The 18,097-nt window shown below is 31.5% G+C and overlaps 1 protein-coding gene across 1 annotated transcript; it reads right to left on the bottom strand.

The window, feature by feature from the left end:
- Window positions 1-3,109: 3,109 nt before the first annotated feature.
- On the bottom strand, window positions 3,110-7,724 carry LOC139905625 (zinc finger MYM-type protein 1-like). The gene is made up of 2 exons (XM_071889067.1): window positions 3,644-7,724; window positions 3,110-3,587 (listed from the first exon to the last, which is right to left on the bottom strand). Exons 1-2 carry the CDS (start codon window positions 4,760-4,762, stop codon window positions 3,261-3,263), a joined length of 1,446 nt encoding a protein of 481 aa, XP_071745168.1. The 5' UTR covers window positions 4,763-7,724; the 3' UTR covers window positions 3,110-3,260.
- Between the last annotated feature and the right edge of the window lie 10,373 nt (window positions 7,725-18,097).

The raw sequence follows: 18,097 nt of genomic DNA, 5'->3' as shown, positions 1-18,097 counted from the left end.
AAAATACACTTAATTAATAGAGGATAAATAATCACAATTAATCAGGATATAATTAAATAGATTAAATTTTTTTTTTTCAAATTAATGCCTAATTTCCTGTCATAAGAAAATATCAGTAATCTAATTAAAAATGGAACTACAAATAATAATTGACACATACGCTATATTTGGATAGGTCCAAAATGACTTTTGATTTCTATAGTAATTAATAACCTTACCGATTAGCTATGTAAGTAACATATAATTATAATGTATCCTTAAACGGTGCGATGAGATCTTAACCGGAATCTTACTTCAAAAACTAAGATTATTTTTATGCGTGTCAATCCATTACTACTACCCCTTGGGTATATAAATATTAATATTACCTATAGTGTATGCGTCTGCCCGACTGTGGGGTCCTAAACATACCCCTAACCAAGTATCTACTCAAACGACCTACATAATATTTCGTTAGCACAAATCGTATCTAAAAATCACCCTAAAATAAATAAATGATTTGATAAGTTATATTCCAGAATATTAAATACTCATGTATATACAAACATAAGATAAAGTTACTTAAGAGTTAAGAATAAAGATCATTACAAATAATGTTTGTGTTCGTTTTAATCATCTCCTTCTGTACTTTATGTAAATGATGAGTTAGTGAAATGTGAATGTTTTGCGGCATTGTCCACTAATGTAATTGTTGTTGAAATTAATCGAATACTTTATATACATATCATAACCATATTATAAGGTGTATGTAGTATGTACTATTTATCTATGAAAGATATTAAAATAGGGTTAATAATTGTCGATACTGATCTTCAGTTACAAAATTTTTTTGTCAAATTTGTCGAAAGTTGGATTTCTTTCCTCACAATTTTGAATTAATGATGTTAAAAGTAGTCCATTTCTGTTCATTTGTTCTTTCTAAAAAAGGTCATCTTTATATTTGTCAGACGCTCCCCCCCAAGAAAAAATCATTTTAACGGCTCTGTTCATAATTACAATAATTAGAAGCAATGTTTTATTTGTAAGTTAAAAGTTAGAACGATATTTATACGCATTTTCTTGATTGACGTTTCTATGTTAAATAATTAAATACATATCAAGCAATTTCTTATAGTAATTATGATAATTTTAGGGTAAAATATTCATAGATTGTCAAAAAAATGTGACCTGGATTGAATAAAAAATACATAATACAACACGATTATACACTCATATGGAAAAAAGTTATAAAATTACATATATTCTGGATATACTATTTACGTATATAAGTAGCTACAATGATAAGTCATAACTTTGACCTACGTTTATCTGTCTTACTTGTACATTGAGCTTAGTTGTACATTTGTGAAAAAAATTGTATTTGTAAATAAAATGAGGAATTAGAAATAATTTACATTGTTCATAATATGATAACAAACCTAACATGTTATTAATAAATTACGTTTCTTATGTGAGTTTCATACTTTTAATCAGATATATTGTTATGTATCTACCTGTGTATATGCATGATGAAGGATGCATATACAGGTTATACCCAAATGAATTGTACTTATACAATTTTTATGATCAATGGTCGATGTGAAGGAACAAAATTTAAAATGGGCATGTTCATTCATTAAACATCCTATGATATGGCATTCATATTTTTTAGTTTGATTTTTACATACCGGATGAAGTTATTGAGAAATCATTTAATGTCAAATCTATTTACTTTAAGAGAAGGAAATTTTATAATCATAGCCTTAATACATAGTGTAAATAGATTAAATTTGCTACTTTGATATATCAATTTTACCTTAGAATAATTGATGATATTTTAGTGTTATAGGGGTTGATTGGAATACATATTAGCACCCTACATAGTAATTATGCTTGTGTGTAATATGTATTAAGATCATATATTTACCTTTCTAGATAAATCCTAGTTTAATTTCTACAAAAGTATCTTACTATTTTTGCCTAAAAATACTATACGCTGTATTTAATTATTAATCATGTAGGATAGAAAGTTTTTTTAGTATTTTCTATGTCATATAATCTTGAAAAAAAGGAAATGAGAGAGATTTTTCTATATTTGAGCATGAAGAAATACACTTGAAGTTAGTGATGTGTCATATGTGGTTCTTTTCATCACTCACTTTTAGTTTTTTGTTACACCCCTCCCCTTAAAAATACAAATTGAATTTAAGTTTAATAAAATGCAAGGCCCTTTTCACCTTTTTATTAACAGAAAAAAATATTTTAAAGTGACCTTGTTACTAATTTTCATATTTCAAGTAAGGATTTTATAAGCAAGAGTTTTATTTTTTTCATCTGCTATTAAATTACCTTACTTCAAGGATACCTTGGAGAGTTTTTGGTTTTTGCTAAATTACTGAGAAGACTTGATTTAATTTTGGCATCTCTAGCTTCAAAGCACTGAAAAGCTACTCCCTCTAGTTCAATTTTCAAAACTTTAATATTATCAATATTAATAGAAATACAAGGTGATACCATACTGCGTGTACGACTGATGTTTAACTTCAACCACGCTTTTAATATTGACGTCATAGTGGATGAGGGGTTGCGTGGTTTATCAAAATCTGTTTTTCTTACCCAGCAGTCAGTACGATACATCGAATTGAAAATTCGAGTAATAGTGACGTCATGAACTATGAGTGGTTGCGTGTCATGTCAAAATTTGCCTGTCTTGCCAAGCAGTCGGTACAATACATCAGATTGAAAATTCTAGCAAGGTCGATTACATGATGGTCTAACCAGTGCCGTATGTCAGGAAGATTTTTCGGTCCGCTTTACAAGGGTGAACGGTTGATTTTCAGTGGTGAACGCGGGATATTTAAACAGGGCAAATGCTACAGCATAGATTAAGTCTTGCAAGAATATCGTCCAATGGACTGTCTGACCATTATTTTCTTCAGGCAAATATTGGGAAAAATAAAATGAAAAGGAAAAACTCTAGACGGAAAGTCAATGCCGACCTATTCATAAAGGAAGGAGTATAATGGAGTATAAAATGCACGGTGCAAGAATGAGAGAAAATTTTTGAACTATACAATTAAGTCAAACAATTTAAACCTCCTTAAATATTTTTAAAATAATAACGGATGAAGATAATGAACGAGATTATAATATACCATGGAACGGTTACATCGACAGAAAATAAATTATGTTCACAAGTCTTGATGTTCTTAACTCGCATGTATACGTGGTGATGTGTTTGAAAAAAATGAAGAAAAAAATGCATGTGTTCTTTATCATGATTAGAAGAAGAAGTTTTTCCTCTCTTTCCTTGACGCAAAGGTGTCAATCAAACAGTCCATGTCTTCATGGAGCACCTTGTCCACCATCACCCTGTCCATGTTCAAGAGGGTGAGGGAGGAGAGCCTCTCCTGGTCCATGGTGGTCCTCATGTGGTTCTTGAGCCTTCTGAGACAGGAGAATGACCGCTCCGCCTCACAGCTGCTGATGGGCATTGAGGCTAGGATAACGATCACCTTGTATAGCTCCGGCATCAGGCGGAAGACTCCCGAGCTTATTAACTCCGCAGCAATTTGTGACGAAACCATGTCTTCTGTGTCAATATCTGCCTAGAGAAACATAAATTTTAAACATATAATGCAAAATGAAACATTATAATATTAACCTTGAATTGCTGGAAGATTGCATGGTCTGACTGGAGCTGCTCGAGTTCACGTCTATAGTGCTTGGCGACACGCTCAATGACACAGGTCTCCACTTCACTGTCATTGACGATTGCAATGAGATCCATTGTGATGTTTGTATCGTCGGTTGCAAATCTGCTCTCAAGCTCTAATACAATCTTATTGATTGCAACATCGAAATGTGTTTCACGGAAGTAGGATTCAGTTGTTCCTTTCCACTTTATTCTCCTTGGAATCTTCGCCTCCTTGAATTCCAAATCAATTGAGTCCTCCTGGTCAAATAATAATTTCATCTCAGACGACTTCAACTCAGCAAGTTTCAAGATTGATTCAAAGATTTTCTCATTCTTAAGATCTCCAAGAGTCCTAATCACTAGGTTGACGTGTTTCCGGGCCTTTGTTAGGTCAACCTTTCTGCCTTGAAGTTCATCTGACAAGCTAGATGTGTGTCTGAGGAGTGTCTTCAACAGTTCAATGCCGAAAACAAATTCGTGACTAAAGATGCTGTTGAGCAGAGAAGTTGCTGTTGAACTCGACAATGTATCTTTTCTCATTATTATGAGGGTCTTCATGATTCTGACCATCCCTAGAGATACAGCGTGTACAGCATCGTAGCGGAGACTCCAGCGGGTAGCAGACTGGTTCTTCAGGGCCATCACCTTGGCATGTTCCTCATCTTTACTTGTTATCTTCACCGACTTGTAGATTGCTGACCTCTTTGGTGACCCTTCAATGAAGTTGTATAAAATTTGTACTGTCCCCATTGTATTTCTCAACAGGGTTATATCTGAGAGAAGATCCTTAACTACAAGATTGAGGACATGGGCGTAGCAGTGGATGTAGACACACAGTGGGGCTGCTTCCTTCCACCTGGCGGTAAGACGCTTCTTGATGCCGGATATGTTGGAGGCACCGTCCGCGGCCAGGGAGACAGTGCAGGCGGGGTTAAGGCCGAGATCCTTGACAGCCTTGTGAAGCTTCTCAAACAAATATTTGCCGTCAGTCTGGGTAACTTTTACAAACTTGAGGAAGCTCTCTTTCTTGATGCCTTCACTCGTCAGATATCCCAGTGACAGACTGAACTGCTCCGTGTTTGACATATCTGATGTCTCATCAACAATCACAGAGAACCAGTAGTCATCATCGCCGGCATAAGTCTTGACATCTTCAATTGTATTTTCTGTCACTTTGGATCCTATAATCTCGATCAGCTAATTTTGGATGTCAGGTGAAGTCCATTTGGCAAAACCTGCCCCAGCTGAACTAAATTTTTTGACTTCGGCCTCCAGTTTATCTTTGAGAATATGATTGTCGTGTGAACGCAGGGACAAAAGCTCCAAGAAGTTTCCTCGATTGTTTTCATTAGATTCCGTCAACTTTTCTCTTGTTTCGGAATCGCCCTAAAAGCCAATCCTTGCTTTGCGAGGAACCCAACAGTTTGGAAAGATACCTCAAATAAGCTCGCCACTTCACGACTTCCTCAGCATGTTGAGACTGAACATGGCCGAGAACCGAGGTATTCTTTCTCTTTGATGTGAGGAAATTGATCCACTTTTCCATCGACAGTTTGTGTTTTTTGTTGTTAGAATGAACTTTTAACGAGGAACTGTTTTTCCATGTTTTGAGCTCAAATTTCCCAAGGTTGGAAATGGAAAATTTGGAACAGGCGAAACACTTGGCTGACTTTTCAACCTCGTCATATTCTAGCCACGGGAACTTACGGAACCAATCATATTGAAAGTCTCTGGAGTATTTGCCATCTATCTGAGGACTGTATGTTTGTAACTTGGGCTGTAGAGGATGATCTCTCTCGACTTTAGGGACAGTTTCCCGCTCAGTCTCCACTCTGGTTCTGGTCTGGATGTCCTTCCGCTTTGGCTCCCGCCCGGTAAGTATCGGGTCACCCAGCTGGCTCGTGAAGACGACAGGGTACTCTGGGCCTCCGTCCACAAACTCCATCTCCTCAGTCTTGCTTTTCTCACCTCCCTGGACATTGTCGCTAGTCTCAGAGTCCTTTGCAGAGGGAATATTGTTGTTGTTGACTACAGAGAGCTGCTCGGGAGAGAAGATTGGTCCGATATCGAGATTAGGAAGTCTTATTCCATGAGAAATCCGTCTGCTGGGGTAATTTGATGAGTCGCCATTATTTTATGTGTCTGCAGTAACTTTCTCTTCAGCAGAAATGGACTTTTCAGATCTTGGTTCAGGCAGTAAGGCCTCAACTGGAGTAGGGTCATCGGGACAGGAGGAGGCAGTGACTGAGGATGAGGATGTAGCAGAGGAAGTTTTCTTAACAGCAAAGTTCAATGTTTTCTGCTTCTGATGATCAATTTTCACTTGATACTTGCAGCTGGGGTCATTCTTATGGAGTTTAACTTTGTGATCATTAAAGTTGTCCTTCTGTATTTCCTTCTGACAGATAGAACAAATCACCAACTCTCTGTTAAAATGCGTTTTCTGCTTCCCGTGATACATTTCTGATAATTAATAAATTACTGCAACAATCCACTTTAAAAAGTACATAACTATTATTTATGTCCCTTTTAAGCAGTAATAATTTAATTTATCTTGTATTGAATGAAACAAATTCTCATGCTCTTAAATATTTCAAGAGTACTCCATACGAAAAATGTTGTGTGCGTCTTTTTTTTTTTTTTTTTTTTTTTTTGGCTGTAAAGTACTTCACATTTGCAACCAGTAACGTTAAACGTAATATCTAACTCAAATATCCACTCAATGTGAAGTACTTTAAATCCATACGACAAATGTTGTGTGCGTCTTTGTTTTTTATTTTTGGCTGTAAAGTACTCTTGAAATAATTGCAGTAATTTATTAATTATCAGAAATGTATCACGGGAAGCGGAAAACGTGTTTTATATTCAAAGGTTCAATCATTTATATTTATAAAATGACAGGCAATATTTGAAAGAGATATTACGGTAAATTACAGGATTTGAATTCAAATTTCTGCGATGAATTGAGATACCCGAGAGTGTTAACTGTAGTTTAAAACCTCCGTTTTATCGATCTGACTAAATTTGGCCCCAATATTGTCTTAGAGATATAATTTATTAATTTACTAATTCTATAAATCTGCCGGTGAATTTTGGCTACTTTAAGTACAATTTGTGGTGCCTCCAAAGGATTAATCAGAATCATTTTTTCATTTAAATGAACTATAATTTGTTGGAAAATGTATTCCATGTTCAATTTTGAGAAAAATTATCTAGCTTCCTTTTGGGTGGACGTGCTACAAATATGTAATTTTATTATAATGACTCAGTACTATTATGAGTTGGTCATAAGTTACATATATATAATAGATTTTAATAATTAATTATGACTTAATTCATCTATATTTACATACCTATATGATTGGTGGACGGTTGAGTAAGGTTTTGTTTTTTTGGTCCGCTGAAGCGGACAAAGCGCAATACTGACGTACGGCCCTAGGTCTAACCTTGTATTTCTATTAACTTTGGATATTATTATGTCTTAAAAAGATTACATTTCCTTATAATATCATGATTTAGGACTGTTTATGATTGATTAATTCGTGATTTTTACTTATGGCTTTCAATAATATATTAACATAATATGTAAATGTTCTAAAAATGACATAATTATCAAGAGATATTCATGTTTTTAAATTGTTTTTAGATGCATTTAAATCTAGGTTGCGTCGTAAAAAGATAATAAATTGCGTTGATATATTAATAAAGCAAAGCTTTTCTGTTCTTCGATATCTAATAATCAAATCAAATAATATGCATATACTCAAAAATCAATACCATCAAGATGAATATCTGTTATTTTATGTCTTCAGAAGCTCCACATATATATGTCTATAGATTATTATAAAAGAAATACATCCCATATTCATAATGTATCTAAAGGAATTGAGCAATAAACGGTCATAATATTTACTTTTGCAAAATTGCAATTTCATAGTCAACTACATTTAAAACTGTCATTTTTTTAAATTGTAAAATTTTATCTCATATTAATAGATAGATTTAACCCAATGAATATCTATCTTATTGTAAATAAATTCAATTTTTCTTACATTTCAATAGATTTTCCCCCCATTTATACCCTAAGAGCATAAGCAATGAAACAAACACCCCAAAATTACGGATAATCCAATTTAGCGCAGTCCGTTACAATGCATATTATTCAAGCAACTACTAATTTTACAAGTTGCATATTATATTATTGAAAAAGGATAATGATGTCATGAGTCATAAGACAGTAAACATATCTATGTACGTACATACTTAAATACTTTCATCATCAGATTGTCAGGCTTTCTTAATTCCCGTCTTTTATTTTAATTTAAAATTTATTTGCCAATTTATCAACAAAATGATAATAATAAGTAATTTAGAGTATTAATAAATGATATTTTTTTAAATACATTTGTTATATTCAATAATACACTATTCTACTAAATAATTCATAGTAATAATAATTAATAAATTGATCAAAGCTATCCTTCATAAAACATTCTAACAAAAAGAAAATATGTTGCAAAAAGTAATGATGCATACAGTTTGTTGTGTTTACTTTTTTAAAAACTTTTTTATGTATAAGGTTCATTGATAGCTAGGGTGTCAACTGTAGTGTTCAATATAATGCTTGCTATAAATATATTTAATGCTAATTATCACCTTTTTAGATACTAAACTGATATGGAATTTATAATTATGTTCAAAATTTTAATACATCAGTTTTTAGACAACGGTATTGTCCCGTCAGTAACATAAAAGTATAGTATGTATTTCAGTATCATCTGTTAATTTGGTTATGAAACTACTCCAAAAAGTAATTTCATAAATCTTTCGTCCAAAAGGAGAAAGAAAAAAGGCACGAAATTAATTGGTAGTCTGTCAATTACGTCATTCTTCTCAATTGTTGTGAGTCGGCCTATTTTTTTGCTTCAAAGTAGGCCTTTAGTCAGAGACGGGCTTAGTTTTATTTTCAATCATCTTTTCTTATAGAGTAAATGATGAATAGTTAGAAGTTAGAAAAACTGGGAAAAACTTGATCGAAGATTTTTTATTTTTTTATTGTATTCAACTTCTATTTCTTCTTTTCTTAGTCTAAATTTATCACCTTAATGCGTAATAATTTTCATATTATGATAAGTTTACATATAAATAGGTTTTAAGCTACCGTTGGTTTGATATGACTAAAACTTGTTTTCCTCGCATTGATTGGTCCCTCCTTGGTGTTTGTTTTCTATGCTGGTGAAAGAGAAAATATATATTTTTTGTAAATTACAAATTCAACATGCAAAGCTCATCTCCTCCAATACATTGTTCAAATTGTCAAATTTACTATTTGGATTTTTGGTCTGCTTTTTTAACAAGCATAAAATACACACGATTTTCAGCCCTAGAAATATGAATCTGATTCTGATGAATTGACAAGTAATATTGTTTATATAATAGCCTTTATCTCACAATTTGGACACAAAAGTTAAGACCCGATACTTTATTAAATATTATTTTCTCAAGGTGAGGCATTAATGTAATCCTTTAAAATGAAATGAACTTAGATACAATATATCGAAATGTATTTACGAATAATTGTGAGAGTATGAGTTTTTTTTTATTTTTTTTTTCATTACTAAGATTGGGGTTGAGTATATAATATGTAAGTATGTTGGGGGTAAAAGTAATTTCTTATTTTCTGTCACTTTTTTTAACTAAGTATATCTTGTTCATTATTGGTCACATCGAATCATCTCAAAGGAAGAAATTCCCCTAATTTTACAGTTTTACTACTTGAAAGTGAAAAACGCGTCAAAACGGCCAAGAATATTTGCGATGTGTACGAGGCCGATACTCATTTGGTTTGTGTTGCACAACAGTGGTTCCAGGGTTTTTTTCATCTCAATTCTGTCATCTACTGTAAATAATTCGAGCGTTTGAAGCTGGTGATCTAAAAGAAGTGGCCAGCATTGGTGAATAGAAGACAACGAGACATCATCAATACAACACCAGGATGCATACATCTTTGATGACACGCCAGAAGCTCCGGGAGCTCGGATGGGAAGTTCTTATGTATTCGCCCTACAATCCAGACCTGGCAGCAAGTGGCACTACACCCTATTTCTGTATATCAGCGCGCTTGGGGGTAATAATTTGGGCTCGATAGAAGCCTACGAAAATTGGGTATTTAATTGTAACACTTCTTATAAAGTGAAAAATACAAAATTATGTTTTCCCCAACTTATTATATTCTACATGGGTATATATTAGTGTTGAAAGTCGGTCCAGCACAATTTTTTTTTTTTTGCTTCGGTCATAATCAATTTTTTCTAGACAGATTTGTACCGACTTTTCGGTCCAAACCGAGCTATCAGACTGTGGACCAATTTTTTTCGGTCTCACTTTATGGATCAATTTTTTTCGGACTCAATTTATGGACCGATTTTTTTCGTTCTCATATATTACGATATACCTTTTTCTTTTTTTTTTCTAGATCAACTATCATTAATTTTTTTTTTTTTTTAAATATCAAAAGTTATAAAACAAATACTGTATCCATATAAAAGACGGTGGTATCAAAGAGCTATCTCTATTAAACTTCATATAACATCATTGTACTGGCAAAAACATATGATGTCATGTGTTTAAACAATTTATCTATAAAATCGTTCTAAACCGATTTTTTTGGGACCAAACTAGACCAAATATTTACTTTGGACCAATCTAGATCGAATTTTTCCTTTGAACCGATCTAGACCAAATTTTTATATGAGACCCATACAGGCTGAGCTTTGTTTTTTGGACCAAACTAATTCGGTCCAACAAAAAATATAACGGTCTCAGACCGTTTAGGATTTCCAGACCGAACCCCAACACTAGTATATATTATATCATATATGAGACTGATCTCCTTACAGGTGTTCTTAAATATCCATTTACAAAATGTATTTAAGTATAAAATATAACCATATGACTAGTAAAAAAATAAAAATAAGTTGTAGAAAATGAATTGAAGTGAAAAAATAAATAAATAGACAACTTTTTATTATCGTCAGTCGTTAAGAGGCTTTGAATATCTTCCCTCGAATAGAAGGTGTACTTCTGAAGACTTTTTCTTCAAGCTACTCTCTTTAGAGAGGTCTCTTAATATGTAGACTCAAGTACCACATAAATAATTTTTTCCTCTGCTTTCCCGACTCCACTTTGCGGGTGAAGGAAGTGAGTTCCATAATTAATTTTTGGTAAATTTAGTATATGTTCTGATTTTTATTTTCATTGGCCCTTCCATTGGAGATTTGGATCTGGATAGTGAAGGATACTTTTTTTAATAAGGAGTTAAAAATAAAGTTACTTTAGGTATTGGCTGAACCGTTATGTTTGGGGATCACAATTCGATACGTCCCCCGTTGTTCCAGTAAATTATTGTTTGTATATTCTCATTCAATGTCTAACATTCTCCTGAATGGGATTCAGCTCAAGAGTCCTCTCTTCCTGATTCGTATAGATATAATCGAAGAAATCTTTATGGTTTCAAATAAAACTTTTTAACCCTAAAACCCTTAAAACTATTTAATTGAGGAAAATTGCAAATAGCAAGAATCCAGGAAATCAATAGGAACAATAAAAGAACGCCTTTTAAGCAAAACGATTAATTAAATTCACTACCCTTCATTAAAAATTGCGGAGTATACGAATAAATCCTTAACATGTAGATTGAAAGGAATTAAAGTATTGTTATAAATATTGGGGTGTAAAATATCTCAGTTCACTAACAGAGGGTTAATTAGAATAGCAAAGTAGCAAATTAAATTCGAAAATAGGCTCGTCAGTTATATAGGTATGTATGCACGGGTTCTAGGATGTCACGCCCCGGGCAGTTTCACCCTCATACATATATTATAGTGTAAATGTATCTTCTATAAATAATTTAAAATTTAAAATTGAGTCTCCTCCCAATTGAAGTCACTTGTAATACATTTTTGCATTCAGTAGTGTAAAATGAGTGCATTTAATTCAATTTTAATATATTTTAAAATAGAACATATCAAACGGTTCGAATTCATTGTAATAAGAAACAACAATTATTTCATATTAATTGCACAAATGATATAATTTATAATTATTTACAAAGGACTTCAAGTTGAAGTAAAGGAAGATCTTAAATTATATGTACAAGATACATTTATGCTATCATATATGTATGAGGGCGAAACTTCTGTAGGGCGAAACTTCCCAGGGGGGGAAAGTTCCGGTCACAGTATGTACGTACATACATTGTACATTTATAAATGTGTTGGTAGGAAAGGAACTGAAGTCTTTTTTTTATATTTTTTTCCAAAAAACATCCTTCGTAATTATATTATTATTTATATGAATTTTGTAATTTTAATACAAGATCCAACTTTTAAACTTTAAAATGAGGGATTGCCTAGCAAAATCACAATTGATAAAGAAATTAATTTTAAATTTACAACATTTTGTAATAGATTAATTTTGAATTAAACTTCTCAATTAGAATAACAAATTAATACATTTAGAATTTTAAAATAGGTTTGACAATCTTAAAGCTTAATATGGTAGTGTGAAGTCAAATTGGTATATTTAAGATTTCGGTTCATAACTCTCCAGTTTTAAATATTATAAAATGTTTTTGTTTTTTAAATACTGAAATGGAGCCCATACCATGGGTTATCAAATTGTGTAAGTTTCATCAAATAAAAATGATAGTATGTATCTTCAATATGCTTAAAAAAATAATAACGGAAGAAATCCCCTAATCAAAGTACATAATATACATATTATAAAGTTTCTTGAGCTATAAGGAATATTTTCCTATCTAAATAGGCTAAAATAAAAATATGTGTTGTGCTTCAAAAGTTGTTTAAAGTCATTCACTCTTTCCAATCTCCATCCTCCGCTTACAACTTTGGATTGAGATATTGCTTTTAATATTAATATTCGATATTAAATCAAACATGGAAAATTCTTCATATTATAAAATTGACAATGTTTTTTTCTTTTTTTTCAATGGACTTTTACACCTTAAGTTTAAACGTGATACAAATTAGTATTAAAATGTGGTGATAAAGGATACAATTGTTTCAAAAGGTATTAATTTTTCCAGTTATGCACTAAAAAGTCTGAGAATCCCAAAAGATTATACCAGATATTTTTCTTTTATTAAAATTTTCTGGATTATTTTGTATTACAAACTAATGCCGCCTAGATTAAATTGATAGCTACGACATGTAATGCTAACTCGGAAACAATGAAACATTTGACAACTTGCCCCAATTTCTAAGGAGAACCCGTAAATGCAAAAATAGTTTTTGGGCGTAGTATAATCAAAATTTAAAGAATAGTTTTTTTCTACTAAAAACTCTAGATGGAAGTACGTAGGTATGTATGCAAATTGTACATGCTGCCTCTAATTTCAATCAATTCAATAAGTAATTGTGAAACTTAATCATTTCTATATTATATACATTATTACTGTACATTTAATAGACTCTGTCTCTAAATATTATATTTTCTAGAATATTTTTCAATCTCTAATTATACCTACAAATGAATCATAAATATATAATTATTTTACAAAAAATCTAATCCTAATTTTAGCAGCTTTTAAAGGTATGTAAATTGTATATGTGTAATTATTGACAGATATTTGGCAATGTAACTAAAACGAGTTCATTGTTTTACTTTAAAAAGAAACAAAATTAGGACAGGAAGACGAAATGCTCATAATATGCATCACATTTTAGAGGAAGAAGAAAAAGACGAGATGGAATCATAAAATTCGTTTGAATAATAGTCTTTTTAATAGTACGAATTCGTTTTTCCTTTGTTTTGGTATTCAACTAGCCGGAGTACCCGACATTACTCGGAGTTGTTCGGCCTGGACAAAGGAGAGACAGATAAACTTTGCTTCGTTAATATAGATATGTACACGCCCTTTTTTCATTTTTAATATACTTTAACATTCACCCTATACATTTTTTTTTCTCCAATAGTTAGCTAATAATTAATTTCGTATTTCCCGCCTTTTTATTAAATAAAGTATATCATGTTCATTATTTGTCACATCGGTTCATAGGATAAGGCGTTGTAAAGATGTGAGTGTATTCTACAAACGACTTTCAGTGGTATTCCTCTTGGCCCTGTTCAGTTGTGAATTATTGTGTATCGAGGATGGAGGTATCAAATGAAGAAAATTGTCATATTTTACATTTTTACTACCTAAAAGGGAAAAATGTGTCAAAAGACACTAAGAAAATTTGCGATGGATACGGGCCAATACTCTTTTATGTTGTACAATAGTAGTTCGAGCTATTTTTTACCCTGCTTAATTTTGCTCTCTACTGTGAACAACTCCCCCGTTTGAAGCTGCCGATCTAACAAAACGGCTAGCAAGGGATTTAATTAAGTGATAATTAAATTAAAAGTATTCCTTGATTCCAAAGATGAATTGGACAACCCAAGAAGTTCATTTCAAGAGTCGACTATTTTTCTGCAATAAGAAACGCTAGTAGTCCTCGAATTATAATTTGAATTTAAATCCATTAAAACGAATCCATATATTCATCTCCTATCCTCAGTTCTCAAAGTTTCTTTGGAAAGAGTTTCTAGATGAGCCTCTCCTTATCCTCATTTAGATGCTAATTTCAAATAAGTTAAATCCTTGAAATTTATTTTTTTTAGTTATCAAGGACTGATTGACCAAGATAACGAAGAGCTATGCTCCTTTTGGATAAGGGTCTTTCAAGATAATACGAACATAGTCCATTCATGAATTACTCATTCATATTAGCTGAGGAAAGGGACCACCATTTCTTCTCAGGAAAGTTAAAATAATTTTTATTAATGAATGATTCCTTTCTATCTCCTTTAAATAAAGACAACAATAACAGTAAACATCTATAAAGAGTGTATCTTCCTACAATTTATAGAAATCTAAATACTATTATGTTTATCGGATCCCTCTGATCTCTTGTGCAATGACAAAAAATAACTAGGATATGTTATAATATTTTACTGTAGATTTTGTTGCATTTTTGAATTAAACACTCAGATATCATAATTATTAATTTGACTTGTATTTTTTAATATTAATCTTTAATACAAACATGATGATATCCACATGGTCCTTTTAAATATATTTCTGTATTCTGAAATTCATTTCAATTTATTTATTTAGTGTATACCCTATAATTGCTTTTATGAAGTTAGGAGTAGAAATGCAAAAATATATATTTTAGAATCCATTGGTTAAGGCTAATTTCAAATTGGTTGTTTTACGTTAATTTGATCTCTTGTTTAAATATTATAATATGAGTTTAAAAAAATAGTGATTTCCACACTATCATACAAATTCATAATTTAGTAAGATGAAGTGATCAGGAAATTGATGATGAGGATTCCAACAGTTCTTCAAATATTTCATTAGAAAAAGATAGGATTTTTTTTCCATTATTTCTATAGTTTTGTATCGAGAACATAGGTCGTAGGGTGTCTTCGTGGATACAGGTAGTTTAAACATATTGATCATTTGTAATCAACGGATCTGATTGTTCATCTTCGTCTTGTGTGAGACTTAAAATACCGTCGTTGATGTTCTCAGTCTATATCTTCTCCATTAATCATAATATCAAAAGAAAATGTTAGTCTATATTATGAGTTGTTAAAATGCAGAACAAAGACAGTGAAAATTTAGGATCGTAATAGATATCAAGTATAACAATATTACACTTGTTTCTTCAAATAATGAAATAATTGCTAAAATATTATTTTTTGATAGTAAAAAATGTATTTAATTTCTGGCAAGTAATAATTTTTTTATGAGTAACTAAAAAGTGATGTAAAAATAAGTAAATGTTTAATTAATGTAAGCCATTAATTAGAACACATGTTGTCAAGTAGAGTATGCGAAGGTCGCTATAAAAATACATATGTATTACGTATATACAATTTACATTCGAGAATCCAATTAACACAGAATTGTCTTATGATTAATATGTGTATGAATAGAATTTATCCTTTTTACACAATATTTTAAGTATTAAAATTGATAAATAATGATGTAATTATACTTGATATAGTTGTCCTCTCCCTGAAAATTTTGAATCGGTTCTTATTGGGTACAAAATGTAGAATCGTATTTAAGGAAAAGAAGGAATGACTCACTTTTTTGTCTCATATAGACTTAGAGAGATCCTTTTCGACGGGATTTTTTACAAAAACTGTCAAAATATTTGAATACTGGGCCAATTCACGTGTTTAAGCTTGCAAAAGATCACATATCTCGAGTGTATCCAACCTATTTGCATGATGAGGGACACATTGAAGGGATTAAAATTGAAAATGATTAATCTTGTATTCAAAGTATCAGTGAATGACTGAAACTGTAAATTGTTTAGTTGAAAAAACCCAATGGCAAAGAAACTTGATGAAAAGCATCAGTTGCACAAACAGGGAATTCAATCTGTTTGTGGATGGTAGGGATAGAAATGGAAAGCAATCAAATTTGGTAAAAGCTTTACTAACACGACAACCATCAAGTTTTGAAAATAAACGTATTTATTCTGAGACGGTACTTTTCTTAACTAAGGCTCACACAAGATTAATCACATTATATTGTGTGCTTCATGAGAGTTTATTATACAAATTACATCTCTAAAAAGTAGATCACCAATTTTTCTCTTATGTATGTCACCTTGTAACTTCTGTGAAAAATTTAGCACACTGCAAAACTAAAGTTTCATAACTTTTTTATTATTGAATTAGATTTTTTGGATGTGTCTCGGTTCGAACTTTCGGTAGCTTGTACTACTCAGACTCCTTAAAATAAATATAGGAATAAATAGGCCCAAAATCAGTTAGAAGGGAGCCAATTATTCCACACAATAGGACAATTAGTTAATAATAATATGAAATTGTTTACAGCTTATATAGTTATCTAGCTTACATGTAAAGTTATACTGTTGTTTTTTTTGTGTCAGCTGATGTTTTTTCTACTATTCACATCTTTTATTTATTATTGTCTTTAAAGTATATATACATAATAAATGTTAGATATTTTTTTAATGGAATTTCAGAATATACAGAAAAATATTTCAGATTTTATTTCAAAGACCCAAATTTAGGGGTTCCTAATTGTTTTATCCGTTCATAATATACTTAACTACCTCTTGACTACTAATTTACTGAATTTTATATCCATTTCTTTTATTACAAGTTAAGAAAGTAATCTTTTATTTCAGAAAATTACAGATCTTCAAATTTCTTAAGAAAATAAATCTCGGATATTGGTATCTTTTTTCAAGGCCCTTAAATTTGTTGCCCTGTAAATATTGTCTCCAGATGGGACCATAGCCTTTATGGCCCTCTCTCTAACACTCCATCACTGACTGGAATTAACTCTTGTTATACAATTTCCTACTATCAATTAAATAAAGAATGATTGATTTTTTTTTGGGAAGAATTGGCTGATTTCCTTCACTTTATAGAGGAATGGTTCAATAGATACAATACAGATAATAATTAATTTGTGTTTTAAAGGGTGATTGGATACGCTCTAATTATATCTTGCTAAGCTGTAAACAATTTTCTTTTAGGGAGTAAAAAAAGTAGCAAAAAGATAGAAATAATTGGCTAATGTCATACCGAATGATTTATGACTTTTTTCTGACCTCTTTTGGTCAAAGAAAAAGTTGAGAGAGATAATAAAGAACCTTTCATCAATACTATGTATGTTTAGAGGTTTTTTTTGTTTTGTTTTTTGTAAGAGTGCGAGAAAAACCGCAATAACCTTCTACATTTAAAATAGCAATTGTGTATGGAAAATATTATAGTTAGATTTAAATTTATATATCATTATTTTAATAGGCATTTTTAATTCAATTTACACAAAAGATATGCGAAAATTCTTCTTTTAAAGCAGGGATTTTTAAACTTTTTTCTACAAATCCCCACTTTTTTGTTAGTCGACTCTCTATTTCCCACCACAGCATCGGCTTTTGACAAATTCGATTTTAACCCATGCAGTTTGTAGTCTGTAAATATGTATTGTTTTTTTTTGTGCCATTAAATAGCCCTTAACTTTTGTTTGCATATATTATATTTTTTACTAAGAGTTATCACATGGACCTTTAATACATTTGAAAAGATTCGTTGTTTGTTTTATTTTATTCAATTAATTTGGCTTATAACAAATGCAACACTACATGCATACAGGTTAATGATACTTTTGCATTTGCTTTGCCTTGACGAGTGCCTCAATATTCCGTTCCCCTTTTGTAATGGCACAGCACAAATCTCATTTCAAGGTCAATCAGGCGGTTTCGCTATTTGAATTTCATCTCAAGCATGCTGGATAAGTGCGACTCACACAGGTATGTGGAGGGAAATACAACCAATAGTATGATCGCTGCCACAGTAACG

The sequence above is a fragment of the Lepeophtheirus salmonis genome, chromosome 6 (genome assembly GCF_016086655.4).
Source record: "Lepeophtheirus salmonis chromosome 6, UVic_Lsal_1.4, whole genome shotgun sequence".
NCBI classification, from domain to species: Eukaryota; Metazoa; Arthropoda; class Copepoda; order Siphonostomatoida; family Caligidae; genus Lepeophtheirus; species Lepeophtheirus salmonis.
Note: the sequence above shows the minus strand (reverse complement) of the source record. Positions and strands in the feature narration are given on the sequence as shown.

Coding starts and splice junctions, on each gene's coding strand:
- LOC139905625 (XM_071889067.1), bottom strand. CDS start 4,762: ATGTCAAACACGGAGCAGTTCAGTCTGTCACTGGGATATCTGACGAGT. Junction 3,588..3,643: donor CAATCTTCCAGCAATTCAAG/GTTAATATTATA, acceptor ATGTTTCTCTAG/GCAGATATTGACACAGAAGA.